Source organism: Equus quagga, chromosome 3, assembly GCF_021613505.1.
Source record: "Equus quagga isolate Etosha38 chromosome 3, UCLA_HA_Equagga_1.0, whole genome shotgun sequence".
NCBI lineage: Eukaryota > Metazoa > Chordata > Mammalia > Perissodactyla > Equidae > Equus > Equus quagga.
This window is the reverse complement of record NC_060269.1, coordinates 69,403,914-69,430,427: the sequence shown is the minus strand read 5'-3', so window position 1 is coordinate 69,430,427 and position 26,514 is coordinate 69,403,914. Positions and strand designations below refer to the sequence as shown.

The window sequence follows — 26,514 nt, the reverse complement described above, 5'->3', positions numbered from 1 at the left end:
GGCTATCTGAAGGGGGTGCAGGGTCCCCCTGCGACACCGCGCCGGGCCCGGCTCGCCCCCCGAGAGGCGGGCGGCGGCAGGTGGGCGCGGCCGCCAGCGGAGCGGGGCCCGCGGGCCGGGAGGCGCACCTGCGCCGGGGCGGCCGGCCCCTCCCTCCGCGCCTCGGGTTTCCCGGCCTTCTCGGCGGCCCGCGCTCCCGGTCGGGCCGCGGACCAGCCGAGCCCCGGGGCGGCGGAGCGGCCTGCAGCCGGGACCGCGCTTTCGTCCGGTGAGGAGGGTCGGCGTGGGGAGGGCGCGGACGAGCGGGGCGTGCGGCGGGCCGGGGCGCTCCAGAGGGGAGCGCTGCCGGGGATGGGGGCCGCCGCCCCAGCTTCCCAGCTTCTCGGAGCTTTGCCTTCCTCCTCCAGGTGTGTATTTGGGAGGTGGAACTAAGGCCTTAAAAGTGGCCTTTTTCCTTCTTGCGCTGGCTTTTAATCGGGTCAAGGGGGAGGCCCTTCCTAGCAGGCCCCCGCAGTATGCTGGTCAGGAGACATACATTCACTGAGCCCTCTCTTCTGCGGATGGACCCCCAGCCTCAGTTTCCCCTCCCTCTTCTTTTGAGAATATGATGGGGAAGGGGATTATGGAGAAGGAAGAAAAAGAATGAAAGACACCGCTTCTCCCGAGAATGGCCTAGAAACAAGTTAAGAATAGGGAGTGCGGAGTCGCCTGGTTTAGTCGCAGTGGGAGGTGAGTGGAGCAGTGGCCCAGACTGATAGGGGTGGGGAGGTCCTCACCTCTCCCTTGGTGAGGGCTGGAGTCGGGTCTGACACCGCAACTCCAGACAATTCGAGGGCAGCAGCCAGGAGGGAGGTCCCCCACGCCGCAGGACATTCTCCCTCCAGCTTGTCATAATTGCTTTTCACCCGGTTGCTTTTTTCCTCTCCCCTCCAATCACAAAGACCCTTAATCCTGGTGAAGACTGGGGGTGAGGGGGCCCGGCCGTGGTGGGGGTCGTTTTCTGGGGGGTGTGTAGGGAGGGTGGTCTGGAGCCACAGCTGATAACTGGCGAGTTCAATGGGATTTGAAGCGCAGGGGCAAGGCCCAGCAATTACCTGAGGACAAAGGGTTGGGGCCCCCAGGTGTGAAGGACTGGACTGGGGGGGCTGAGAAGGAGGTGTGTTGGGGAGGGGGAGCTCTTACAATCCCTCTGATTTCCGCAGGAATTTGAGACATTCTTTAAAACTCTAGACTGCCTCCCCCCAGCTGGGCTCTCAGCCCACCCCCACCCCTCCCTGACTCGGGTTAGAGACAGCTTCAAAGGTGGACGGGGCCCTTTGTCTGGCCTCCTCTTTCTTCTCTGCCTTTCTTCGGCCCCTCCCTCCCTTTCTGTGACCTCCCCAGCACAGACAGGCCTCTGGGGGCCGGCTCCAGAAAGCCCTCACTGTTTCCTTTCTTGCTTTTTGAGGTGAGACCTGGTAGGGCGGGACAGAGAATGGGGAAGGGTGAGGGAGGAGGGCAGCTTTGGAGGCCCCTGCCATCTCGGAGAGTGTCCTTGCCCCACTCAAGCCCCATGCCTGGCCCTCGGGCGCCTGCTTGTGGCCTTGGTCGCTGGTTTGGCTCTCTGAACCTTCTCACCGCACCTTTTAGTGCCTCTGCGGAGTCCAGACTCCATACCCAGGGTGTCTCTTCATACCCTGGGGAAGTCTGTTCAGCTCATTCCCTCAGGACTGGTGGTGATTTCAAAGATGCTAAAAGGAAGAAGCCACAGGAATGGATCTCTAGTAACAGGCCTGAGTGGGAGTCAAAGTATCTGTGGATGTGGTGGGAAGGCTTCCCCTGGACTGCGGACACCCAGCCCTGGTTGTTTCTGTGCCCTAACCTGCTAAGCATGTGTGCAGGTGGTGGTGGTGACAGTGGGGAAAGATCAGGGCATCATGAATGCAGCCATTTCAGGGAGGATGTGACAAGGTGGAGGGAGACGGCAGCAGTGTGCCTCGAATCCTGTGACTTTTTAGGATTACCAAGAACTCTACCTAAGAATAGCCCCTTCTCTGATTTCCCCTCCTCTGTCCTTCCCTCCAAACAGCTGGATGAGGCAGGGGGGCGCCAAAGAGGGAGTCAGAGGGGAAATCCACCCCCTTTGTAATCCTCACAAGCTGGCTTCTACTTATGTCACTCTATTCAACCCTGTCCCTCAGACTCCTATGGCCAGTGACCTCCCAGTCACCAAGCCAAAAGCCTGCCTCAGACCTCAGTGTCATCAGCCTCACAGCCCTGGACACCTCAGAGGACCACCCCTTTCTGAAGCTCTTCCCTCCCTCAGCCTGCCACGGGCTGTCTTTTCTCTGTTCACTAGCCACTTGGACTCCTCTCTTTCCAGGTTCTTCTTGGAAAGGTTCCCTAAGATTTCTGCCGTTCTCTTCTCTCCTGTCTTCACGCTGTCTCGGAGCAGCCCACCATCTCAACCATTACCCCCCTGCATGTGACAGACCTCACTGGGATCTGTCTCAGTTACTGCAGTAGCTTTCCAAATGCCCTCTCCGCCTCCTGACACGCGCCCCCCCCAGGATGTCCACCATTTGCTCAGCTTACCTGACCCTACCAGAAACCACAGCCCTGCCCTGCCCATATCACGTGAGCACTAGCAAACTCCTCAGCATGGTTTTCAAGACTCCTGCACCATCCCTGCCCAGGCCCCCTGCCCAGCCCCACCCCTGCAACTCCACTTCAAGAACGCTGGCAAGCCTGCAGCCCTGGCCATCCAACAGGCATGCCATGCCCATCCTTATTCCTGCTGTTCCCACTGCCTGGCAAGCCCTTCTGCAGAATGCCCGCAGGTCCAGACCACAGCCATCAACCCTGCTCTGTGGACTCTCCTCCCTCTCCCAAGGTGAGTGGCAGTCTCCACTGCCGCTGGTCCTCCGCCATTGACTTGCCCTTGTCCTTTGGCACTGCTTGTCCAGACTGTGCTTGTTTATGCTTGTGTCACAGTCCTGTTGGATGCAAGTGCCTCGGATGTAGAATTAGTCCATCTTTGCCTCCCCCATGGTACCCAGGACAGCACATTGCACAGAGTGAGTATTTCCTGAAAGAATCAACCAACCAAAGGCCCAGAAGGAAGCCATTGGCCCAGCCCCTGCAGTCCCTCAAAGTGGAGACAGGATGAAAAGCTCCCTCCTGCCTCCGTCCTCTGTCCTTCAGTGGACTCGGGCAGGGAGGGGCCCTAAGCAGTTAATCCAAATATTTATTTATTCCCTACAATGTACAAGCTCTGTGCTAGCCCTTCAGTTAGTAAAAAAGGTGGTCAAGATATTGTGTCATCCCCTGTCAGGCTCTCAAGACACTTGAAATTTAATTGAGGGATAAACCCATACAAAGGCAGTTCTCTTATAGGGCTTTTGGAAATCTCTCTCTCACACCTACAATAGCAAAGCAGAGTTTGGCACATCCCAAAAAAGTGAAAGAGGAGATAAGAGGTATTGGAAATAAGGACACTGATGTATACAAAGCTCCAGAGGTGTGCCAGGAGCACACAAGGTGTGTCACATCTAACACCTTATTGAGGGGTAAGATTATTCCCACGTCATATGTGGGTGAGCTCAAGCTCAGAGATGTTAACTCACCCACAGCCACAGCTAGTGAGAATTACAGTCTAGATTCTCGCCTGTCTTCAACACCTCAAGTCGGACATTTTCCACTCCCCAGCCAGGCACCGTGGATTCTGAGGTAGGAGAGTGCACGGGGGCGGGCGGGGGGGGGGGGGGGGGGCGGAACACTAGGAAGGGCTGGAGTTGCATGGTCTTTAAGACCTTCGGGGGAAGGCAGGACAGTGCAAGGTGTGTTCCGGGGAAGTCGATCCGTTTGTCTAGAACTGAGAACGTTTGTAGAGAAGTAGCAGGAAATGGTTGGGTCACATTATGGAGAGTTTGGTCTTTATGCTGTGGCAGGCAGGAGATAAGGAGGGGCTTTGAGAAGGGAGTGACCAGATGCAATGGCCGGGTCAGTGTTTGGGGGAGAGGCTGGTGTGGCGGCGCATGCTGGGAGCAGAGGCTCTGCACTCACTCCGGGAGAGAAAGGGTCCAGGACTCAGAGCTAGGAGGATGTGGCTTCCAAACTCTGATGAGAAAGCTTCGCTTCTAGACTCCGTCCTGGCTTTGATTCCCCTGGCCCAGTTCTTCCCCAACTTTCCCTCCTCCTTAGGCGCCCAGCTGCCCAAGTCAGCCTTTCCAAGAGTTAATGTGTAAACGGCGTAGGGGGCGCGTCCCTGGTGCCCCCGTCCCCATCCCCAGCAGGTTTGTGCGTGGGGCGGGGCAAGGGGCACTGGAGTGAGACCGGGAGAGAGAACGGGAGAGAGACAGCAGAGCAGGCATAGCAGCTATTGCACGGGCCCTGGGGAGGGAGTGGGCGGCAGGGCCAGAGTCCAGTCAGGATCTGGCACCACTGACCTTGCTGGGGAAAGAAGCTGAGGACTAGGTGTCTGGGGCCTGGGACCACCTGCCTCAGAGGGGCAGGAGCCCCAGCCTCCTGCTGTAGGACGCAAGTGCCACCCTCAAGGCCTCAAGGCCCTCCTGAGCCTAAAGGTATGCTAATCTTGTCAGCAGCCTGCTGGGCCTGGGCTGACAGGCACCTGGTGCCCAGGTGACGGGGGAAGATTTTGCCTCCTCTCTCATCCCAGCCTGATGGGGAGGCGGGCAAGCAATGTGGGAGGACTGTCCAGCTGGCCTTGAGGAGACTGGAGCTTCCCAGGGGGAGGGGACTGGAGGCAGAGCAAGTCTCTCTGTAGGATGAGGCCAGAGGTGAGGTGGAGGCAGAGGGTGGCAGGGAGAGAATGGTCTCCTGGCCCAGCTGTGTCCTCGGCCCCCCACCAACACACACACACCCTGATCCCTCTCAGCAAGGAATGACCTTGACAGCTACCACGCCTCAGGTCGACAGAGGGAGCCCTAACTCTACAGTCCTCGTGGTTCGGGCTGGCCAGCGGCAGACTATTCCTGCCCAAGGTGGCGCGCCCCGTCCCCGCCCGCGGAGGGACATGGTACCGAGTGGGGTCGGTGGGAGTGGGCCCTGCGTGGTTGGAAGAGTGCTGTCCCAGGCTCTGACTTTCCTCGGAGTCGAGGGCAATGACAGTGTTTGGGACTAGCAGAAGGTGCTCAGAGATAGCAGAGATCAGGTGGGGGCAGACCTCGGCCCGCAGCTGCCTTCCCACCCAGCCATGCCCAGGGTCTCTCCTTCCTGCCTGCCGGAAGCCACCCTCTGACCTTCAACATAGGCCACCCCTTCCTGGTCTCTGTCGCTTTTCCCCAGCTCCACACTGAGCTTTCTGGAATGGGGGACGCTGCCCAGTGCTGCCTCCCTCTCCAAGACTGGCCTGCTATCTGGCCCTGAGTTAGGGTTCTCCTGAGGCTGCCCCAGGAGCCAATCCTGGAAGTGGGGAGGGGAGACTGGTGGGGCACAGTGGGAGGCCTGGTTCCTGAAGTTCCTCCACCCCCACCCCCCAGCACTGAGGCCAACCTCAGGCCCCCTCCCTCCATCACTGAAGAAGAGGCTGTAGGAGCCACAGCCGCCTCCTCCCCCCTCCCTGCTGCCGCTGCCACCACCACATCGGCTGAGCCCAGCCGCAGGTTGTCTTGGCAACGGGAGGCGGAGAGGAGATGCGCCGAGGGATGGAGGTGTATGTCACGGAGGAGGCTGCCGTGCTCCTGCCCCACGCCCCAGGCCCTTGAAGGTACCGGAGAACCCTCCCCGCCCCTGCCCTTTCTCCTTGGCTCCCCCACTCTATCCAACATGCTTGTTTCCTTGAGGAGAATACTCCCCTCCTCCGGGACTCCTGTCCGTTCCTCATGAGCCACCTCATTCCAGGGCCCTGTCCACAGCTCTCCTTCCGGGCAACGGCTCATTCCAGCCCTACCTCTGGGGACCCTTGCCCTGGAAGACAAATCTCCTGGGGTGGGGTCTGATGGGGGTGAGTGAGAGCAAGGGAGGAACCGAGGTAATGGGAAAAATCAGGTCTAAAGGGCCCAAGGTTAAAAGCTTGGTCTCCTGGGGGGTGGGGGGCGGGCAGTGCAGGACTGGGTGGGGCCAGGGCAACAAGGGTGGGGCTGAAGGGACAGAAAGCTGAAGCTGGCTGGTTGTCCAGAAGGGCCTGGATCCCTTCCTCCAAGGCTGCGGCCCACCCCTGCTGCATCAAAGGTACCCCCCTCCCATGTCGTCTCCTGGCTATTTTTTCACGGTTAGATGGATCCTGTGTTTCTTCCCCCACCCTTTCTCGGACCTTTCCACAGGGATGCCCCCCGCCCCTGCCCCGCACACAGCAGCTAAGCCTGGATTCTTTCTACTCTTGCTCAGTAGTCAGCTCTCTGCCTCCTTCATATCTCCTTTCCTTCTGGAGCCCATCCGTCAGGATTCATGCTTCTCTGTCTCCCACTAACCCAGACACATCCCTCCCTTCCTGTCCCTACCTGTCCCCTCTGTCCGCTTCTCTTTGAGAAAGAGGTCCTGGGGCATACTCTCACCTCTCCCCCTAAAGACCCTCCCCCTGTGATTTTCCCTTTAGATACCTCAGCGCCCCCGCCCCAGATTCTAGATTTCCCCACCCACAGCTGATACCGTCAGCTGACCTGCTGTGGGCAGTGGTTACCAGGGCAACAGCAAGTGCTGCAGGTCTGCCGGGAGGTGAAGAGGGGGCTTGAGCCAGGGCCAAGGTCAGCTGGCTGGGTTCCCTCCCTGCCCCCAGTGTCACAAATGAACAGGGCTCTGCTCTGAGCCCAGAGAGAACCAGAAGGCCAGTGACAGGGTCTTGGGGTGGTGGAGGTTTTCCAGAGACAGGAAGGCACGTCCCTGCAGTTCTGTGCTGGGGCCTGAGCATCACCCGTCACGCAGTCCCCTTTCGATGAAGCCGCCCCGCTGAGAGATGGGGTTCTTCTCACCCACACCAACACTGTGCTCCGTTGCAGCTCCCAGGAGATTCAGATTATGGAAGGGCCAGCCCAGGCTCCTGCACTGAGGACCTGGTTTTTCGCCTCCTCCCATTCGTCCCTCCCCGGGAGAAGGTTAACTGTGGGTGACCAATTCTGGCATCTACGCCTTTTAGCACCCCAGAAAGGCAGGCCCCCAGAGGCCTCTGTGGCCGCTGTTAGGTGATGACCAGGAGATACAGGTGCTGGGAGAAGCCAGGTGTTGTTAGCCCGCAGTTATCAGTAGGGCCCCCTCCCCGGAACTCAAACTCCAGCTGTCTCTGAGGCTCGAGAGGCTTTGTGTGGGAGAATGTGAGCGTTGCAGAGCGTTGCAGGGTCGGGGGTGTGGGAAAGGGAACAAGGCCAGCGGCTGGCCCAGTCGGCTTCCGATTCTGCTTCGTCATGATGCCGGGTTAATGCTCCTCTTGTTTGAAATGGGTTGAGCTGCGGCGAGCCAGCAGAGCCAGCGAGCTGAGGTGGAAGAGCAGACACACACAAACACACACCCTCAGGCCGGCCACGCGCTATCAGCTGGAGGTGGGGAGGGCGCAGCCGGGAGCCAGCGCCCGCCCCACCGTCCTGCCAGCCCGCCCACCAGACGCAGACTCCCGGCTTGGGGATCCAAGCTTCTCCACCAGGCTTGTGGAGAAGCAGGGTGGGGGCGAAGCAGGGTGGGGGTGAGGGGGTGGGGGCCCAGAAGGATAGGCCCCCTCCTTCACCAGCTCACCCCCCACCCACCCCAAGCCGGCTGTTTTCCTGTTCTTTGTGCTCCGGGAAAGCACGTCTGGGTTCCTGGAAGAGGTGCCTGTTACTTGGGTTTACGCAGAAAGGCGCCTGTCCCGGCTCCAGCCTCGGGGCCTCTGAGCATCTGGGCCACACTGTCTGGGAAGAGGTAGGTGTCAGGGGCTCCCACCTCTCTTTGCTCTGTGGGCACTTTGGGCCACAACACCTGCCTGGGAGCAAGGTTCTGGGTGGTGGCAGGGGTCCCCAGGGGAGGGTCAGCTATGGCCCCTTGTTCAGTGGGAGAAGGGCCTGGGCAGCTAGACCCCGGGAGTAGCTGGGTTTGATCTGATCAAACCTCCTGCTTTGGGGAAGAGGGGTTGGGTGTTGCCTGCCATCGCCCCAGTGCCCCCTTCGCCTAGCTATGCTGGTCAGAAGTCCAAGTGAGAGGGTGGTGGCCCAGCACAGGGTAGGCTGGGGAGCTGTTCCCTCTCTGCCGGATAATGGGGAAGCGAGAGTGACGGGTTGCCAGCCTCCCTCCCACCAGGTCACAGATGCACATGGAGACCTGACTGCTGTTGATGTAGGGTGTGCTCTTTGCGGGGAGGGGCCTGGGGAGCCCCCTTCTAGCCCTTGGTTGGCCCGGCTGGAGTGAGGGCTAAATGCAGAATGAGGTTGGGAGCAGGGAAAGGCTGGAGGCCTGACCCTAGCGCTCTCCTGGTGCCGGCTGCTGAAGTGCTGGTTGGGGCTGGGGGCTGAGCAGACACACAGGCCCCCAAGGATCCAGAGGTGCCTCCTTGCCAGCTCTGCCCTCCCTCAGCCTGGCAGGCGCCCCCGGTGTTCCCCTCCCAGGGGACCATGTTGCCAGGGTGTGAGAGTCAGGGGAGCAGAGGCAGGTCTAGGAGAGGGGAGGGCACATCTAGAAGAAGTCATGCTTGGGGAATGGGACACACGGAAAGGCCCCATGGGATGGGTAAATGAGGGTTCTGTGTGTGTTGCTGTACATGTGTGCAGCCTGGGGAGGGGGTGTCAGCACGTGATGCGGGGGGCTGCAAGCATGGAAAACAGGTGCTTAGGGGGAGGATAGGTGGGTGAGTGCGAGTGGGTGTCAGTGGCACCATGTGGCATTGTGCGGGACCTCACTGGGAGAGTGGGGGCGTGCTCTTGCAAGCAGCACATGCGTTCTGCAGCGGAGCCTGGCATGGCCCTTCTGCCTGCGTGGAGTGCCATGCCCTGTGTGTGAGTCTTGCCTCAGTGCTGCTGGCCTCTCCAGGGCCACGTACCAAGCACCTGGCTCAGGCTGCCTCCTGGCAGTGCAGGTCTGCGGGAATTCCTCTTTCACAGCTCATGTGCGAGTACAAAGACAAGAATAGGGATGCCACCAGAATTCAGGAGGCTGCATATGGGATGCAAGACCCTTGCATCTCCCCCAATTCTATCAATCCAATTTGTACAAGTGACACCACAACCTGCCAACAGGGCCAGCTACAAATAGAGCCCAGAGCAGGACCAAGCAAGCCTGACGGGCTTGGGGGACACAGAAAGAGGGCAGAGTGTAGAAACCCAAGCGAGACATCTAAGAGAAAGGGAATGAATAGACACATATTTGTGTGGGGTAGGAAGGGAGAGAGGGGTCTGGTCCAGTCCCATTGTCATCAGGAGCAAGGGGGCAGGGCGGGGCCTTGAGCAGGTGGTTCTCGGGCTGGGACCCAGATTCTGAGTCCGCCAGCCCCTGCCTGATGCTTCACTACTGTGAGAGGGTGCTGTATGGTGTCGGCGTTAGAGGAACCCAACCCTCATCCTACCAGAGAGAGCAGGGCTCAAAAAATAGGGGTGGGGGAGAAGGAGACAATGAGAGAAGAGGAGGGAGGGAGGGTGTTGTTAGCCTGGGAAGAGGCGCAGGCCCCAGGCTTGGCTGAGGTAAGGACACTCTAATGAGCCACTGGCCCAGAGCAGGGGAGAGCTCACCGTCCTTCCTGGGCAAGTGTGGGTGTCCCATCCAGCCATGGACACCCCCCCACCCCTGCCTTGGAGTACACCGAACCCCCCCACCCCGCCCCGGCCCCCTGCCATCAGATCTGCTGGGTCCGCCCTTCCCCTTTCCACCCTGGGATGCTGTTTTGGGAACTGGTGACCCAGCTGGATCCTGCCTGTATTTCTGGCATTGAGTTGTTGCCACAGTAACTGCGGGGGTGGGGCCGGGACAGGGAGAGGGTGAAAGGGAAACAGGCAGAGGGAGGAAAGATGAAGAAAGAAAAGGAAAAGGGATGGAAAGCAGAAAGAGCGATGGAATGGGGAGGAGAGGTCAGGGAGTCACACCAAAGAAACTGGAGGAGGAGGGGAGGGCCCACCCTGCCCAGCCTGACCCCGGCCCACTTAGACAGCTGGCCTCACTTCAGAACTCGTTTCCTGTCTGCACCACCGGCCTCCAGCCTGGCTTGACCCAGCCAGGGGTACAGAGCCCACCTCCCCAGCCGCCCTGGTCCTTGTCCACAGGCCAGGCAGCCAGCAGAATTTTGGGTGGCTCCACTGTATCAGGTTAGCACGTGGGACCCCAGCCCCAAGTCCAGGTTCAACTGGGATCTTTGGGGACCTATTGAAAAGAACAGTCATTGGTTTTGACCTGAGACAGGCCTGGGTTGGCGTTCCAGCTTGGCTTCTATTTGGGTGGCCTTTGGCAAGTCGGTCTCTCTGAGTGAGGAAGACGGTGGCTTGTGTGAAGAGTTGAGAGGATGTATGACTGTCCCTGGCACAGAGCAAGTGCTGGTTGGCTTAGGAGCAGAGCAGAGGGTGGACTAGAGGAGCCCAGGCTGTGCTTCCGCTGGTTGAGCCTTCTTTTCTCCAAGTCTAAGGAGCCACCGTCAGGGTGCCTGGAGCAGGAGCCAGCTGGCATGGGTGGGCAGCTCTTATCTCTCCCAGCCCCGCAGCTGAGAGGCTCCAGTGGCGGTGGAGATGCCGGGTGGGTAGTGTGAGGCGGGGCTGGCTGGCGGTTCAGATAAGGCACAGTTGCACAGCTGGGGCAGGGCGAGGCGGACATGGAAGGTGAGGAGCCTGCTGGCGTCTGATGGGAGCCTGGGCGAAGAGAGGGCCCTTCCGCCACCTGGGCTCGCCTTCCTCCGAGGTCCTTTCCCTTTCCTCCCATTCGGCCCTCCCTTCCTGCTGCAGCCTGCCCTTTTGGCCTCATCCACAGGAGGCTGCTGGAGCTAGGGAGTGCACCTGCCTAGACAAGGGGTGTGCATGGGTGGGAGGGCAGGATTGGAGGAGGTGGGGTGACAGCGGGTGGTGACTTGCCAGGAAATTAGCTTTGGGGGAGGGGGCTACCTGCGGGTGGAGTAAACAGCCTCCTGCATAATGAGATTTGAGAGAAGCCCAGAAAACCGTCCCTCCCTCCCTCCCTCCCTCCCTCTCTCTCTCTCTCTCTCTCTCTCTCTCTCTCTCTCTCTCTCCCTCTCTCCCCTCCTCCCTCCCTCTCTCTCCCTCTCTCTGTCTCTGTCTCTGTCTCTCTGTCTCTCTCACACACACACTCCTCCACCCCAAAACGTTTTCCCTGCCGGCTTAAAATTTCACCAGTAAGACCCTTACTCCTTAAGTCTAGCCCCAAATTAAAATGTGACACCCCTGGAAGGGGAAGATATTAACAGTTTATCAGCGTGCTTTCTAATACACCAGACGCTGGTGCACAGGGCCTGAAAGGAGCATGGCTCAGGGCCCAGGGAGAAGACACCTGGAGGCTAAGGGGCAAGACCCAGCACAGGGGAGTCCATGGGGCTGTGGAGAGCTGTGGATAAAAAGGGGCCGGGCCACAGAGCAGAGACATCGTTATTTCAAATCATGTTTCTGAGTGCTGTGCCCGTGGAAATGTGTTTGTGCATGTTGGGGGGTGGGGCTTGGTGCATGACCATGGACACGTGTGACATGGCTCATCCTGGTTCCCCACCCCCACCTGGGCAGTTAGCACTCTGAGAGACAGTCATTTCCCCACTCTGTGCCACATCCGACTGGTGTTCAAGGCGAGGGTGCCAGGGCCACCCCAGGCTCAGCCGGAGGCTCCAGAGCACAGGGAAGCTCTGCATTCTCCCAGGCCAGCCCCGCCACCCACCCTCCCCACCCACCCCGACCCCAGACCCTTGCAGACCTTTGCTATTCTCTTCAGCCATTGCCTGACGCCCAGGAGATGTGCGTCTGACCTTCTCTCATTTTCCCTTGGGAAACAGGAGCCTCCGATTGCCCTGGTCCCGCTAAACCTGGGTTGTGGTGACCCAACTGCGTCCCCTTTCCTCTCCTTTCAGGGAAACACGTACTTTCTCTCAAAGCCAGTCCTCCACTGGGGCCTGGACCCACTCCTCCCTCCGACTGCGGCCTTGCCTCGGCCTCACCTCAGTCTCTTCCTCTCTGCTCCTCCTCCACTGCCTGCAAACATGGTCAAGTCTCCCTTTTCCTTAAAAGCCCTCAGCCAATCTCGCCTCCTCCGGAGCTGCCCTCCCGGGCCCTCCTGCCCTCTGCTCACACTTGGGACGCGCTCCTCCCCGGCCTGTGCATCGTCCCTGAACCCTAACAAGGAGGTATCACTCTTCCTCTCATCGAAAATGCTCTCATCAGCCACCAGGCCTTGACACCCAAACTGACGAGCTCCCTGGGGCACTTCTCGCCTTCTCTAGGCGCTGGGCTCTTGGCTTCGTGACCTTCTTTCTCAGCCCCTCCCTCTATCCTTTCTCCCAACGTTTGCTGCATACTTACTGTGCATCAGGGCCTTTGCTGGAAATACAAAGAATCACTGGATACACTCCCAGCCCCCAGGGAACTGGCCACCAGTTCTCCTCCTCCCTTTCATCCCCTCTTTGGCAGTTTCTTTCTTCCAGTCCCCTAGGTATTTCCCAGGATGCTGTTTTTGACCTTTTTTCATCCATGGCAATCTACCGTGCAGAGACACCTCTGGCTCCAATGGCTACCAGGTCTCTCTTTCCAGCCTGGCCCTCCCCCAGGCAGCTCTTCTTCCTTGGGCGTTCTCACCTGGTCGCCTGCGGCACTCACCTCAGCCCTGACCTGCAAAACGTGAGCTCATCCTTCCCCTTCTCCTGGCTCTTGGGCTTGCAATCTGCCCCTCCCCTGGGGGCTCTCAGATCAAGTTCTGGTTTGCACATTCTGCTCCTAGGGTTTCTCGCATTTGCCCCCTTCCCGCCTTCCGGGCGTGCCCAAGTCTGGACGCTCACGGTCACCTGTGTGAACTTCCACCACAGCTTCCTGGCTGGCCCCCTGTGGACTGCCCCTTCCCGTCCAGTCCATCTCCCAGGCTGCAGCCAGACTCATTTTCCTGAAGCGCTGCTTGGATCTGTCACTTCTTTGCTGAAAAATAATTTCTACGCATTCCATGGCCCCCTGTCGCCCACAGAATACAATCTAAATCCCCTAGTCTACATTCAAGGCCTCCACCATCTGGCCCCCAACCACCTGCCCCAAACACATCTCAACCTCGTGACCTCCATGATTCAGCCATATAGGCTGCTGCCCAGACAGACCCAGTGCTGCCCATGTCCCCGCTTTCCCTCATGCTGCTTTCTCTGGTTCAGTTTTGCATGATCTCAAACTGGGCATCCTTCAAGACCTACCTCAAATGCCTCCTCCTCTAAGAAACCTTTTCTACTTTCTCCTCTTGACACCCTGGCAGGAGTGATCCCTCTCTCCTGTAACCTCTCACAGCCCCTTACACTATCCTGTCTTATCTGGCACCTGTAATCTTCTGCTTTGTGTGGGAGTTATCTGTCCGCATGCCTCATTGCTGGTGGGGCAGCTTAGTTCCTTTGACTGTCTTTCTGTTCTCCACAAGACTCATCACAGAGTGTTGCTCTGTGGTTGCTGCAGGATAGGTGCTGAGAAAGGATTTGATGAATCGAGGGATAAACAATACATGACTGCATGGACGTGCAGATGTGGCAGGGTGGAAGGATGGAAGGGTGGCTGGATGGATGGATGACTGGGTCAGTGTTTGCCTCTAGGGCAAAGCCAAGTGGATAGCTAGTTTGACAGTGACTGTTAACAAAGTAAAGATCAGAGAGGGGTGAGAGGGAGCTAACGGGTCTTCGAATATGTCCTAGATTTTATTCTGATCTTCAGACACCTAGTTAAAGCACTACAAAGTGAGCACTAAGAAGGCAAGAGAAGCATGTAGCTCTGAAGTGGAGCCTTTCTATGGGCACCAAATACCTAACGTGACTCTGATGGCCAGGGTCTTGTCCCGGAGATGCCTTGGCTCTAGAATACCAAAAAGCCTTCAGAAATGTGGCAGACTCTAATCTAGCCCCACAATGCACCTGACTAGGTAGGTCATTTTCAGTTCTATGGCTCTGGACAGGTTTTTAACCTCTCCAAACCTCAGTTTCCTCATCTGTAAAACGGTTCCACCTTATAGGGTTGTTTTAGGGACGAAACAAAATATTCCTTGTAGAGTGCTTATCAAAGTACCTAGCAAGAGCATTCAAAAGATGATTGCTGTTATTATTGGTTTTGCTCTGCAGAAGTTGGCGGTCATTCTAGGTAGGGAAACATGTTCCCATGTCAGGCAGCATATAATCAAGGCTAAGTCACATGGTTCTCTTTTTAAGCCTCTGGAGTTCAGAGACTGGCTTATCAGTGAGGACTAGAATAGTAGGGAGGCCTCCTAGAGCGGGGTTTAGGATGGACCTTGAAGGATGGGAGGGATCTGGGAGACAAGGGGGTAGGCAGAGAATAGTAGAAGAGCACGTGCAAAGGCAGGGACGTTGGAGTGGGGGCCGCAGGTTGTGTTACTGGTGGAGAGAAGCAGAAGAATGGCCTGCTGCAGAATAATAGGTGATACCATTGGGAGCACCAATGACCTCAGTCATTCATGACCCTCTGTTGCAAAGAATGGCCACAGAAAAGCTATCTAAGTCCATCAGTCCTTGGGAAGATAGAAATAATAATAGCTAACACTCTACATAGAATTTATAATGTTTTAAGCACTTCACATGCTATAACTTATCTGATACTCAGAGCAACCCTAGGACACACATACTATTAATATCCTGCATTTTACAGATGAGAAATGTGAGGCACAGAGATGGTAAGTAACTAGCCCAAGGTCACACAGCTTCTGAGTAGCAGTCTGTACTCACACCCAGGTACTCCCGTCCAGCCCATGCTCTTACCGCTACATTATGCTGCCTCCTCCTTGGACCCTATGTAGCCATCAGCTCTCTTCACTCTATGGCTTATTGTCAGCAGATGGAAAGACAGTTTCTCTGCCACCATCACGCAGGAAACTCAGCTAGGCGTTCACTGAATTGTTATAAGGTGTCCAGCGCAGGGATGTGGAGAGGAGAATGGGAGGATTGCTAGGGACTTACTGACAAAGGAGAAGACTGGGCTGTGGCCCCAGGGAACTCATGATCTACCACAGCAGACGGGCCCTAATGCCCTAGGAACAGAGAGAGCAGTGCCGGCCAGGATGCCTTCCTGTGGAGCCAGGGGGTGCTGACTTGTAGCCAAGCGGTGCTTCGGCGGGCAGCCTCAGCGTGGGCACTCTGAGGAGACTGCCGAGCTGGGATGTGGCCTTGGCCCCAACAATGCCTTACCAGATGCCTGCAAGTGAGACTGACTGCTGTACAGGGAACAGGGAGAGGCGGACGCGGGCTCCCTCCAGCCTCCGATCCCTTCTTCATCTCGGGCAGAACCCGGGGCAGAGGGACAGCTCCCAGCCAATGATCTGACCACTTCACGAGGAGGTGGCTTCATTCCCATCCTCTCTTACCCGTGTGTCCTCCTCATAGGTTTTGCCGAGTCGTCTTGTGTTAAACCTTCCTGGGCCACGAGGGAGAGGTGGCACAGCCGGCGGCGGATAGATGGGGAGTGGGAGGAAGGGGCAGCACAGAGCTAGGGAGAACAGCCTCTGCAGAGGCGGAGGGGAGCGAAAACCTGGGTCTGAAACGGGACTGCGGCCCCAGGGCAGGGCAGGTGTGACAAGGCAGGGATGTAGAGGCTGCACGGAACGGCTGGCCCCTGCCGTCATTTCCTTTCCAGCCAGAGAACAATGGCTCAAAAACAAGCGCAGCGCTTCCACTTTCCCGCCTCGCGGGCCCCACGCGCGCTGGCTTTCCCCAGGCCGAGCGAATGGAGAGGCAAGCCCAGGAGGGCCCCGGCGCGCTGCCGCCCTGCTCTCCGCCGCCCTCACTGGCGCGTCGTCCCTCCCCTCCCAGGCCCTGCACCGGCCTGCAGCCTGGAGAGTCCCGAGGGATGAGGACGCCGCGGCCCGGTGGAACGCCCTTTCTGCTCTCGCGGCCCCGCGCGCGCAGCGCCCAGGAACCCCGCAGCGCCTGACCCCTGTCGCCCCTCCTCGCGCCCAGGGTTCTGCCAGCGACCGGAGCAGCCAGCTGCCTGCCGCATGGAACGGCTGCAGAAGGTGCGCGGCGGCGCCTTCACCGGGCAGCGCGGACCCGGGCCCCGGGTGGGGCCGGGCTTCCCCGCGGAGGGTCAGCCGGGAGGCGATGGTGCCACCTGGTGGTTGCCCGCAGCGCCGCGCCCCAGGGCCCAGAGGCCTAGGGAACCCCCCCTGCCCCAGCCCCCTCCCCGGGCCGGTCCTCCGCCTTCCGAAGGGCCCTGCCGGCTGCCCGGCCCTCGCACGCATGCACGCACGTTCCCACCCGCTCGCCTTCTCGCTCTCCCCAGCAACCACTCACCTCCCCTGGGAGCGTCAGCTCCTCCCGAGGCTCCAGTGGTCCCGGCTCTCCCTCCATCGTCGTGGTGAGTACCTCTCCGCCACCAGCACCCTCAGGCTGGGAGCGGGAGGGGCGGGGGACAGCCCGCTGCTGGGCAGGTTCACTCAGAGCCTCCTTGGTGGTCCTGCAGAGAGAACCCAAAATCCAGAGAAGGTTCCCCACGCCCCTTTTCTACTGTACCCAGAATACTAAGCAATGGACTAGCCTTTTTTTAACGTGACTACCTAAACCCTCAAAATTAACATAACAGAACTATCAACTCATAAGAGCTGATATCTAAAATGGCTGCCCATTTTCTTCCTAATAACAGTGAGTCTGGCTTGTAAGGCCAGTGTTCTAGGTGAGGCTTTCGGCACCTCTGTTCCATTCTCACATTTCCCTTTAGGCCAAGATGGACAATCAGGTGCTGGGCTACAAGGACTTGGCCGCCATCCCCAAGGACAAGGCCATCCTGGACATCGAGCGGCCTGACCTCATGATCTACGAGCCCCACTTTACCTACTCTCTCCTGGAACACGTGGAGCTGCCCAGGAGCCGGGAGGTGAGGGGTGGCAGGTTCCTCTTGGACAGGACTGGAGGGAAGGGCTCCCCTAGCCACACTGGGTGGCAGGCAGAACCCCTGTCGTGCTTTCTTTCCTGGCGGCCAGACTCCAGAACAAGAAAGGGAGCTGTGCACAGCGATCCACCAGTCAGTGTTTGTGGAAAGCAGGCGGAGCGGCCAGAGGTGGGGTGGCTCCCTGCAGAGAGCAGGCGGGCCATGTGTGGAAGAACAGCACAGAGGGGGTCCTGCAGGAGCAGGGTGGGAGTGGGCAGAGAGAGCAAATTTGTGGAAAGCGCTCAGGAACACTGAACTCGGAGGCTGGAAGTCCTAGCTGAGTGAGCTGTGTGTCGGTGTAGTCTCGGTTTCCCCTCCTGGAAAACAGGTGATACCTCACCAGGTCCACCTCACCAGGTGGTCAAGTGCACAAGATAACGCACGGCAGGTACCTTGTAAACTGTATTCGTGAAACGGGTAGTGTCATGGCTGAGCGGGTAGTGTCATGGCTGAGCGTGAGATGGGGCCAGGCTGTGGGGGACTGAAATACCTGGCGAGGACTCCATTCGGGATGCTTGTGAGTCTTATCCCTCCGTTCGTTGCTAGGCCCTGAGGGCAGGGTCGCCACCATCTTCAGTTGGCCCTCAGAGCACACTGTCCCAAGATCCATGGCTTCTTCATGCTTCCTAGGGAGAGACTTAGGGCCCTGCCCAGGAGAGTACCAGGAGGGAGAAGGAGAGAGGGCCAGCCCTGGGAACTGACCGTGAATGAGAGAAAAGAGGTGGTCTGGAAATTGGCCAGGCAAAGGGTGCCAAATTAGGTGGGGGATGAAGTGGCCCATCTGGGGTTCTAGGAACAAGAGTTTAATCCTACCCTTGTGGCTCTGACCAGCCTCCTCTCCATTCGCAGCGCTCTCTGTCACCCAAATCCACATCCCCCCCACCATCCCCAGAGGTGAGTGTGCCCGCGCCTGATGCTCCGCAGCCCTGCTCAGGTGGGGCCCCACTGCCCTTCCCCACACGTGGTAGACCGGGCTTTGCAGAACCCAGGGCTTGACGGAATCGGTGGACCTTGTCACTGGCCAGATCTGTGTCCGTCTGTCTGTCTGATCCATGGCCTCATTTAACCCTTTCTGCCTGTGTCAGGTACCATCAGCAGGTCCACTGCTTGGACACCCTTCCTCTGCTCTAGGGTTGAGGGCTGTGGGCTGCTAGGGTGGGAGGATAGAGCTGGTAGAGTGAGGTGAAGAGGCATCTACATGGGTTGGAGGGAGCAGGGTGGGGGATCTGGGAGCTGCAGCGAACCACACTTCTGCTCTGCAGGTGTGGGCAGAGAGCCGGTCCCCTGGAATCATCTCTCAGGCTTCAGCCCCAAGAACCACCGGGACCCCCCGGACCAGCCTGCCCCATTTCCACCACCCTGGTAGGTTTTACTGTCAGCATGGTTGTATCCTTTCCCTAGGACCTGTTTTTTCCTTCAGGAACCCAAGCCCCTTTCTCTCAGTCCCCCACTCCCTGTGGTATATGCTCACCACAGGACTGGCTAGATGCCCTGATGCCAGCACGCCAGGCAGGGCGCCCAGAGACGGTGGGCCCAGGCGCGTCTTCCCTCCCACCCAACGAGAAAAGTGCAAAAAGTCCCATCCTCCTGAGGGACGGTTCTAGGAGCTCTGGTTCTGTCTTGGCTCTAGGCAGGAGCCCATGAATTTCTACCCTCTTCCCTTCCATTGGTCTCCCTTCTCTTCACTGACTTGGCCTCGGCCACCATCAGCATGTCTTCCTCCTCATCTGCTCTTGCTCCCTCTCCACAGAGACCACCCGCCCAGATTCCAATATCTACAAGAAGCCACCCATCTACAAGCAGAGAGGTGAGGGCTCCCCTGACTGACTGAGCCCCTTCCCGCCACATGCTGGGAGGCTGTGCTGAGGGGCTGGGGGCTGGGGGCCGTAGGACAGCTGTTCATGACAGCACATAACCTTGGCCCGGGGCTCTTGGTTGTCCTTACATCTTCCGTCTCATAGGTGTGACAGGGGAGAGGCAAGGGAGTTGGTAGGTGGCGGTGGGCCAAGGTGGCCTCCGGGCGGGGTGTGGGTGGGCTGACCCTGACCTCCCCCTGCAGAGTCCATGGGAGGCAGCCCTCAGAGCAAGCCCTTCCATGAGGACATCATCGAGTCATCCAAGTTCCCTGCAGCCCAGCCGCCTGACCCCAACCAGCCAGCCAAGATCGAAACTGACTACTGGCCATGCCCCCCATCGCTGGCCGTCGTGGGTAGGAGAAACTGTTGAAGAAGGGAAAGGGAGGCCGGGACCCCGCCTCACAGCCCCTGTTGAAGCGCCATGAGCCCCCTCACCCCACCCCGTGTCCTACAGGTCTTCTCACGCTTTTTTCCTCCTTCTCGGGCCCTCCAGGCTCATTGCTCAGCCATTCCCTGCATCCCTATGGCTCTTGGTATAAGTGGCCCTATTTGTTAGTCATTCGTTCACTTTCTGTTCGTTGACTTGCCCACTCAGCAGACATTTATCAAACTTCTCGTCCCAGGTTCTGTGATAGGAGCTCTGGAAAAGAGAAAGAGAAATGAGCCTTGGTCCCCCGTGAATTTAAGTCGTATGAATGTGTTGCCTACCCAGCTTCACTGCAAGGCTAGGAAATGTTACTTTTATTTCATTTTTATTTATTTTTTTGAGGAAGATTAGCCCTGAGCTAATTGCTGCCAATCCTCCTCTTTTTGCTGAGGAAGACTGGCCCTGAGCTAACATCCATGCCCATCTTCCTCTACTTTATATATGGGACGCCTACCACAGCATGGTGTGCCAAGTGGTGCCATGTCCACACCTGGATCAGAACCAGCGAACCCCGGGCCGCCAAAGCAGGATGTATGCACTTAACCGCTGTGCCACCGGGCCGGCCCCTTATTTTTTAAAAATAATTTGTAGTGTTCTCCTTAGGGTGCAGCCTGGTGTCCTGCACAAAGCCAGCTCCTGGTAAACACTTGTTGAGCAAATGGTCGATTGACTGACATGCCTGCTTTTGCCCGTGTTTCCCAGAAACAGAATGGAGGCGGCGGAAGGCGTCACGGAGAGGGGCAGAGGAGGAGGAGGAGGAGGAAGAAGATGATGACTCCGGGGAGGAGATGAAGGCGCTCAGGGAGCGTCAGAGGGAGGAGCTCAGCAAGGTAGCATCTCGCTATCCCCCTGCCACCGTGTCTTCTTGGGGACAAACATCTGGTTTCATAGCTATTCTCTTCTAAATGGGTTCATGCTTCAAGAGCATCCTTGTCAGAACATGCGAGGAATTCCTCTTCCTTCCTGGGATTTCCAGTTACTGCTTTCGAAGGGACACCAGAACTTCACTGCTGTTTTGGGGGGAATGCTAGTTAATATTAGGGTCAAAAGCACAGAAAAGGGTGGCCCCACCAGTACCAGCCTTCACTAGGCTGAGTAGTTCCTGGGAGGAGGAGAAAGGAGAGAGTAGGCTGCTGGTCTGCAGGGGAAGAGAGAGGGCGTTGGGTGTCATGGGAAGGCCACTGGCAGTGACAGGGGCTTGTGCTCTGGGCATCGTGATCTGGGACAGGGAGCCCACTGGGGTAGAGTGGCACTGAGCAGCTCTGACTCCTCGCTCTTGAGGGTGGCCAGACCCAAGGTGGCAGTGCATCCGACCAGAATGACCAGCTCCGTCACTCCAGGGCATGGCCCAGCCACTCAGAAAATTGTCCCTAGTCCTGCCTGCAGTATACCCAACTCTGAACTTTTTGGAGATAAGAAACGAGTATCAAAGTCCGGGATCCATCTTCTTTTCTCCCTCCCCAGGTTACTTCCAACTTGGGAAAAATGATCTTGAAAGAAGAGATGGAAAAATCATTGCCTATCCGGAGGAAGACCCGCTCTCTGCCTGACCGGACACCCTTTCATACCTGTGAGTGCCATGGAGGGGATCAGGGTCACCTGGCCAGACCCTGAGGCCAGAATCGAATAGGGTGTGTGTTGTGTGTCATGTGCCCAGCACTGTGCTGCTGCAGGATTAGAGACAACAAAGACTAGATTGCTGCCCCCAGGCGCTCACGCTCTCCCTAGAGCGAGGACACCAGTCATGGAACAAGACTAGATGATAAAAGATGGTATCAGCTGAAGCAGAATCAGTAAATTTCGTTTAATTTAACAAACATCTATGGAGTGTCTAAGTGCTAAGCACTGGGGATTATAAAGAGTGAAAAAAATCGAGTCCTGTCCTCCAGTAGCTTCCAGTCAGTGGGAGAATTGACACGGAAACAGGTTTCAGTCAGTGTAGCGGTGTTTTGAGATGGAAGGTGCACAGCGGGTGCTTTGAGAGGACAATGACAGGCCCAGGGTCGGAGGGTTGGAGCTGCCAAACTGAGTCGTGAAGAAGGAGGCAAAGTGAGAGGAGGAGAAGGGCATCACAGACACAGAGGACAGTGTGGGAGCGAAGACAAGGAACGGGACACAGCCTGGCCTGCTTAGAGGGCCTCCGGGAGCCTGGAGTCACAGAGCCCGGAGTGTGCCATGGGGTGGCAGGAAGGAGCCAGAGAGACGGGCTGGCCAGGGCTTTGGACACTATGCCTGTAATCACTGGAGTCTGGCCTGGACTTCCTTAGAGTATGGCCGCTGGAGAGGAGAGAGCTGAGAACCCCAACTGGAGGCTACAAGACCTCTAAAAGCCTGGCCTCGGGAACCACACAGCTTCACTTTTCCTGCAATCTCCTACTCAGAGCAGCTCGCTGGGCAGCCTAGACTCAAGGGAGGGAAAGAGAGTCCACATTCTGACGACAGGAACCGCACAAAACCATGCAGGCTGGGCGTAATGTTGCGGGCCATCTTTGGAGTCAGTCTCCCACACTTTCCAGTTGTCTGGATATGGGCTAAAAATATCCATAGGTCCAGAGAAGAGGGAATGGGTTTGAGAACTATATAGGAGATGGAATCACCAGGACTCAGTGTCTGACTGGAAGCGGGAGACGAGGGAGAGACAAACTGGGGTTTTGTCTTGGGTACCAGGTGATCAAACCTGGAACTGAGAGGATGAAAGAGGCAGGTTTGGGGGCAAAGAGGAAGACACTGGTTTGGGACATGTTGCCTTTGGAGTGTATGTAGGTGGGAGCGAGTTTGACTGAGCTGGAAGCTTGAGGGGCGAGTCAGGGCTCAGGGAGAGTCTTCAGCTTATATGAGGTAATAAGGCCGTGAGAAGAAATGTGATTGAGAGGGAAGGGGATCCAGGCGGAGCGCTGGGTGCGAGGTCCTGAAGGAGACCCAGCCTCAGGATGTGGGAGGCTGGCCTCGGAAGACCTTTCTCTGAGGGTTGGAGTCAAGACACTGGAGGTGCCCATGAGAGTGACGAACAGATGTGCTAGGAATGAGGCTGAGGAGAAGCTGCCAACAAAGAAGGACGCTGTGGCCACAGCATGGGTATCTGGGCTTCAGATGTCAAGGTGAAGCAGTTGTGGGTGACAAGACCCAGGGGATAGCCATCTGAAGGGGCTCCCTGATGTATTAGGGTTGGGAATTCAAGGAGCCATAAGGTTCCTAGGTAACTAGGACATCCACAGGGTCACCGAAGCTGCCAGGATGACATTTCAGTAGGGGTGGGAAGAGTTCCGGTAGTAGGCCTTTTTAGAGAATGTGGAATAAATAGCGAAGGCCTGAAGAATGAGGCCGATGGAGAGATGCTGCCAAGGTTGCATGCAGTCTTCCTGCTCCACCAGAATTCAGTCAAAATTGGCTCTTTAACTTCCGTCTTGGCCTTCCAAAGTTGAATAGCCAAATGTCTACCTCACTATCATTTTTGGCATCCCTGAACTGGTATGTGATCAATGACCATATGATTGCGTAGGTTACTGTCATAACTAATCAATCTCAGCAATTTCAGAATTATGAAAGGCATGTCATTCTGATGTCATGGTAACATTGAAATGGTCACTTTCAAACATAAATGAGCATTCCAGAAGTAATTTAGAGTGAAAATCTTCTTATGTGCTTTGTAGGCTGCACTTCTCTCCGTCACTTGTAGTAGCAACACATACTTACCGCAGAAGTGAAATGCTCCAGTGATGAATGATGATTGTGGAAGGAGAAAATTTTCTATACCAAAATAAGTGTTAAGAAAAAAAAACTAGGTCCCCAAAATACATTTTGTTCTCACCAAACAAACTTCCAAACAACAGATTTTATTTTTTATTTTTATTGTTTTATTGTTTTTTTGAGGAATATTAGCCCTGAGCTAACATCTGCCGCCAATCCTCTTCTTTTTGCCGAGGAAGACTGGCCCTGAGCTAACATCCATGCCCATCTTCCTCTACTTTATATGTGGGACGCCCACCACAGCATGGCGTGCCAAGTGGTGCCATGTCTGCACCCAGGATCCAAACCAGCAAACCCTGGGCCACCAAAGCGGAACGTGCGAACTTAACTGCTGTGCCACCAGGCCAGCCCCATCAAACAACAGATTTTATAAGAATGTTTTAAGAAGACAATCCTTTACAGTTTTGAGTCTATCCAGGCTAACGTTTTAAACAAAAATGTTTATCAAAACAATTGCTATCGAATGCCAACAATTTCTAGCACTTGGAGATGAAGGAGTTCTGAGATCTCCCTAAACTGAGATCCTTAGGTACGAAGTTCTTTCTAGGAAAACCTATTACTGAAAACCAAGTTTCTTGAGTTATAATCTGCAGTGCTTGAAAGCTTAGTGATGTCATGAAATGTGCAAGTTGACAGTGACATCTGATCGAGCAGATGTGAAGGGTACTGACCACTGGTGCAATCTAGGGGCTGAGAGTGCTGAGAAAATTGTTGTTTCTGCATTATAACATCAAATGTTTGAAATTTGATTACTAACATTGCTAATAATAAAGTTGTAATAATTTGCTTATTTTGACTAGACTTTAGATTCATTTTGTTTCCCAGAGGTTCATTTTTTGATGGTGAGCCTCGTCATCTGTCACCGGCTGACATCAGTTATGACTCGGGCATTTGGCCCCCATGTGTATTGGGTGCACTTCTGTTAGTGGGAGAGGGAAGGCATTAGAGTCAGTTCAGAGCTGCCAGCACGTCACTTGCTGAAAGCATTTCGCAGGAGCTGGAAGCCAACAGAGGCCCACCAGTTTCCCCCACGCCCACCCTTAACTGCCTGCCCATGGCAGGGGAAGCGAGGGAGGGAGCCCTCTCAGAAATCACAGTCGGGCCAAAGGGACTGAGCCCGGCTCTTGCTCTCTTCCAGCTTTGCATGCAGGAACGTCTAAGTCGTCTTCTCTCCCCGCCTACGGCAGGACCACCCTAAGCCGGGTAAGGTCGCAGACCAGTGATAATGGACTACGTGGGAAGAGTGTGCACGTGGGGGCCTCGGAGGGCCTGAGCTACTTGGGCATCCTGGGGGAGCAGGGAGACCCTTAAAGAGAAGGGGAACGAGGCAGAGTATTCCAGCTTCCTACTGATCCCTTTGTGTCCTTTCTAGCTACAGTCCACAGACTTCAGCCCATCTGGGAGTGAAAGTGGGAGCCCAGGTGAGAGGCAGGGCTTTCTTGATGCCAGGCGAGCTGGGAAAGGGTCTTAAGCAGACCCTCGGGCAGCCCAGGTCTGGAGGTTGGGAGGCTGTGCTGGCAGGTTTGGAGGCCTGCTGTCCTCAGAGCTGCCTCTGAACAATGACTTTTCTCTCCCGCAGGCCTGCAGGTGAGTGCAGGGGAACGCACGGAGCACCAGAGTTCCGAGGCCACAGCTGGGCAACTGCAGTATTAGGGGAGGGGGTGTGGGCCAGAGTTGCCTGGTGAGGACATGAGAAGCCCAGGATAAGGCTGGGGAGGTGTCCCTGCCCCACTCTGGCTCACTGCGGCTTTGGTCTCCCCAGAACGGAGAGGGCCAGAGGGGGAGGATGGACCGGGGGAACTCCCTGCCCTGTGTGCTGGAGCAGAAGGTGAGGGGCAGCGGTGGGGCCGCTGGGGGAGAAGCCAGGGGAGTGAATGCGCTAAGGGGTCCTCCTGGAGATGATGGGGGGCAGCAGGGAAGTTGGGGGAGACGGACGGCAAAATGGCATGAGCCCCTGTGGCCCCTGCAGGCTGATAAGGGGGCCTAGGGTATTGAGGGGGTTACATCAACAGGAAACTCCCTGAGCCTGAGCCGGCACCCTCCCATCCCCCAGATCTATCCCTACGAAATGCTGGTGGTGACCAATAAGGGGCGAAGCAAGTTGCCTCCAGGTGTGGACCGGATGAGGCTTGAGGTACACAGGGGAAATGTGCCTGTGGGTGTAGGGCTACCGGTGGGCAGCCTCCCCGGCCTGGTGGGCGGGGCCTGGGGCCCGTCTGAGTACTCCTTTAGTCACTTGGCCAAGCCCACCCCACCTCCTGTCCCTAAGCGGCCTCTGTGTCCCCCTCACAGAGGCATCTGTCAGCAGAGGACTTCTCAAGGGTATTTTCCATGTCACCAGAAGAGTTCAGCAAGCTGGCGCTGTGGAAGCGGAACGAACTCAAGAAAAAGGCCTCTCTCTTCTGATTGCCCCACCCTCTCCGTGACTGACCCTCACCTCTGCTGCTTCAGGGCTCTGGAGCTGGGGTCACCAGACCCCAAAGCATCATCTCTTGAGGGAGCAGGAGGGTGGGGCAGAGGTGGGGTTGGCTCCATTCCCCAGGTGTAGGGGAGCCAAGCCGTCTGCAGTGCTGGTGTATGGCCCAGGGGCTTTCTTCCCCATAGGAATGAGGGGCTGCCTCCTCTCATGCCTGGTCCTCACTGCACGGGCCAAACCCATCTGGACTCCAGCACACACAGAGTTAATGTTTGCAGCCCCTCCCTGCCCCTGCCCCTACATGAAGGTCCCCAGAAGAGAGTGAGGAGAAAGGAACGTGGCGCTTAGTGGTCAGGCTGTCGGCTATCTTCACCAGCTGGTGGGCAGGAGGAGGTGAGAGTAGGGAGCAGGCAGGTGGGCCGGGAGGAGAGCCCCAGGACCCTGTGGGTGCCCAGGCACGCCTTCTCGCCTCACCTGGGACACATTCCCCAGCCCTGGCCTCCTGTTCCTCTCACTCTAGCAGGGCAGGCTCCAGCTCAGCCTCTAGCCCTGAGGCCGTCCTGCCCTCCAGCTCACCCTGTCCTCTCCTTGTGACCCTCAAGCTTCGAAGCCCCTTGCTCAGCCCTGCGGCTTCCCCAAAAGTGTTGGCTTGGAGTGGAGATGTTGCCTGTACAAACCCAGCTCACCATCAGCCTCCAGGCAAAGTCAGCTAGGCTCCTACCTTCTAGCACCCAGGGCCCGGCCAGAACCCAGCCCTGCAGGCTCCCTGGGATGGGATCAAGAGGCCAGGCTGTGTCCTGGCCACCAGGTCCCGTCCACTCCCATGCACCTCCACCATGCTGTCCGAAGAATGTAGTTTATCGGGGCCCCCCAGCTGCTTCCCCCACCTGACTCTGCCCCACCTCAATCACAGTCCCCGCTTTTCTTCTCTCAAAGACATATGTGAATATAATTATATATATATATTTTTTTTGCCTGGGTCTGGGTTTTGTTCCTGCCCAGACCCTGGCATCCCTTTCCACTGTGTGTGTGACAATGCTGGGGAGGGGGACTCTGCTTGGAATTAAAAGGTTGCATTGGGTCCCCAAA

At 57.1% G+C, this 26,514-nt stretch overlaps 1 protein-coding gene across 15 annotated transcripts; it reads left to right on the top strand.

Annotated features, from left to right (window-relative positions):
* Window positions 1-127: 127 nt before the first annotated feature.
* On the top strand, window positions 128-26,514 carry DMTN (dematin actin binding protein). Of its 15 annotated transcripts, XM_046657101.1 has the most exons (19): window positions 2,619-2,872; window positions 2,974-3,056; window positions 3,612-3,708; window positions 5,481-5,707; window positions 15,866-16,068; window positions 16,335-16,409; window positions 16,770-16,925; window positions 17,829-17,873; window positions 18,242-18,341; window positions 18,730-18,786; window positions 19,039-19,188; window positions 19,965-20,092; window positions 20,727-20,832; window positions 24,148-24,212; window positions 24,382-24,430; window positions 24,589-24,596; window positions 24,772-24,837; window positions 25,063-25,143; window positions 25,302-26,514. In XM_046657101.1, the coding sequence occupies exons 5-19, from the start codon at window positions 16,051-16,053 to the stop codon at window positions 25,413-25,415; spliced, it is 1,218 nt and encodes a 405-aa protein (XP_046513057.1). In that variant the 5' UTR covers window positions 2,619-2,872; window positions 2,974-3,056; window positions 3,612-3,708; window positions 5,481-5,707; window positions 15,866-16,050; the 3' UTR covers window positions 25,416-26,514. The 15 variants fall into 15 exon arrangements, with proteins under 15 accessions (XP_046513060.1, XP_046513058.1, XP_046513064.1 ...); XM_046657100.1 differs by lacking the exons at window positions 2,619-2,872; window positions 2,974-3,056; window positions 3,612-3,708 and adding exons at window positions 3,804-4,562; window positions 7,715-7,827; XM_046657102.1 differs by lacking the exons at window positions 2,619-2,872; window positions 2,974-3,056; window positions 3,612-3,708 and adding an exon at window positions 248-268.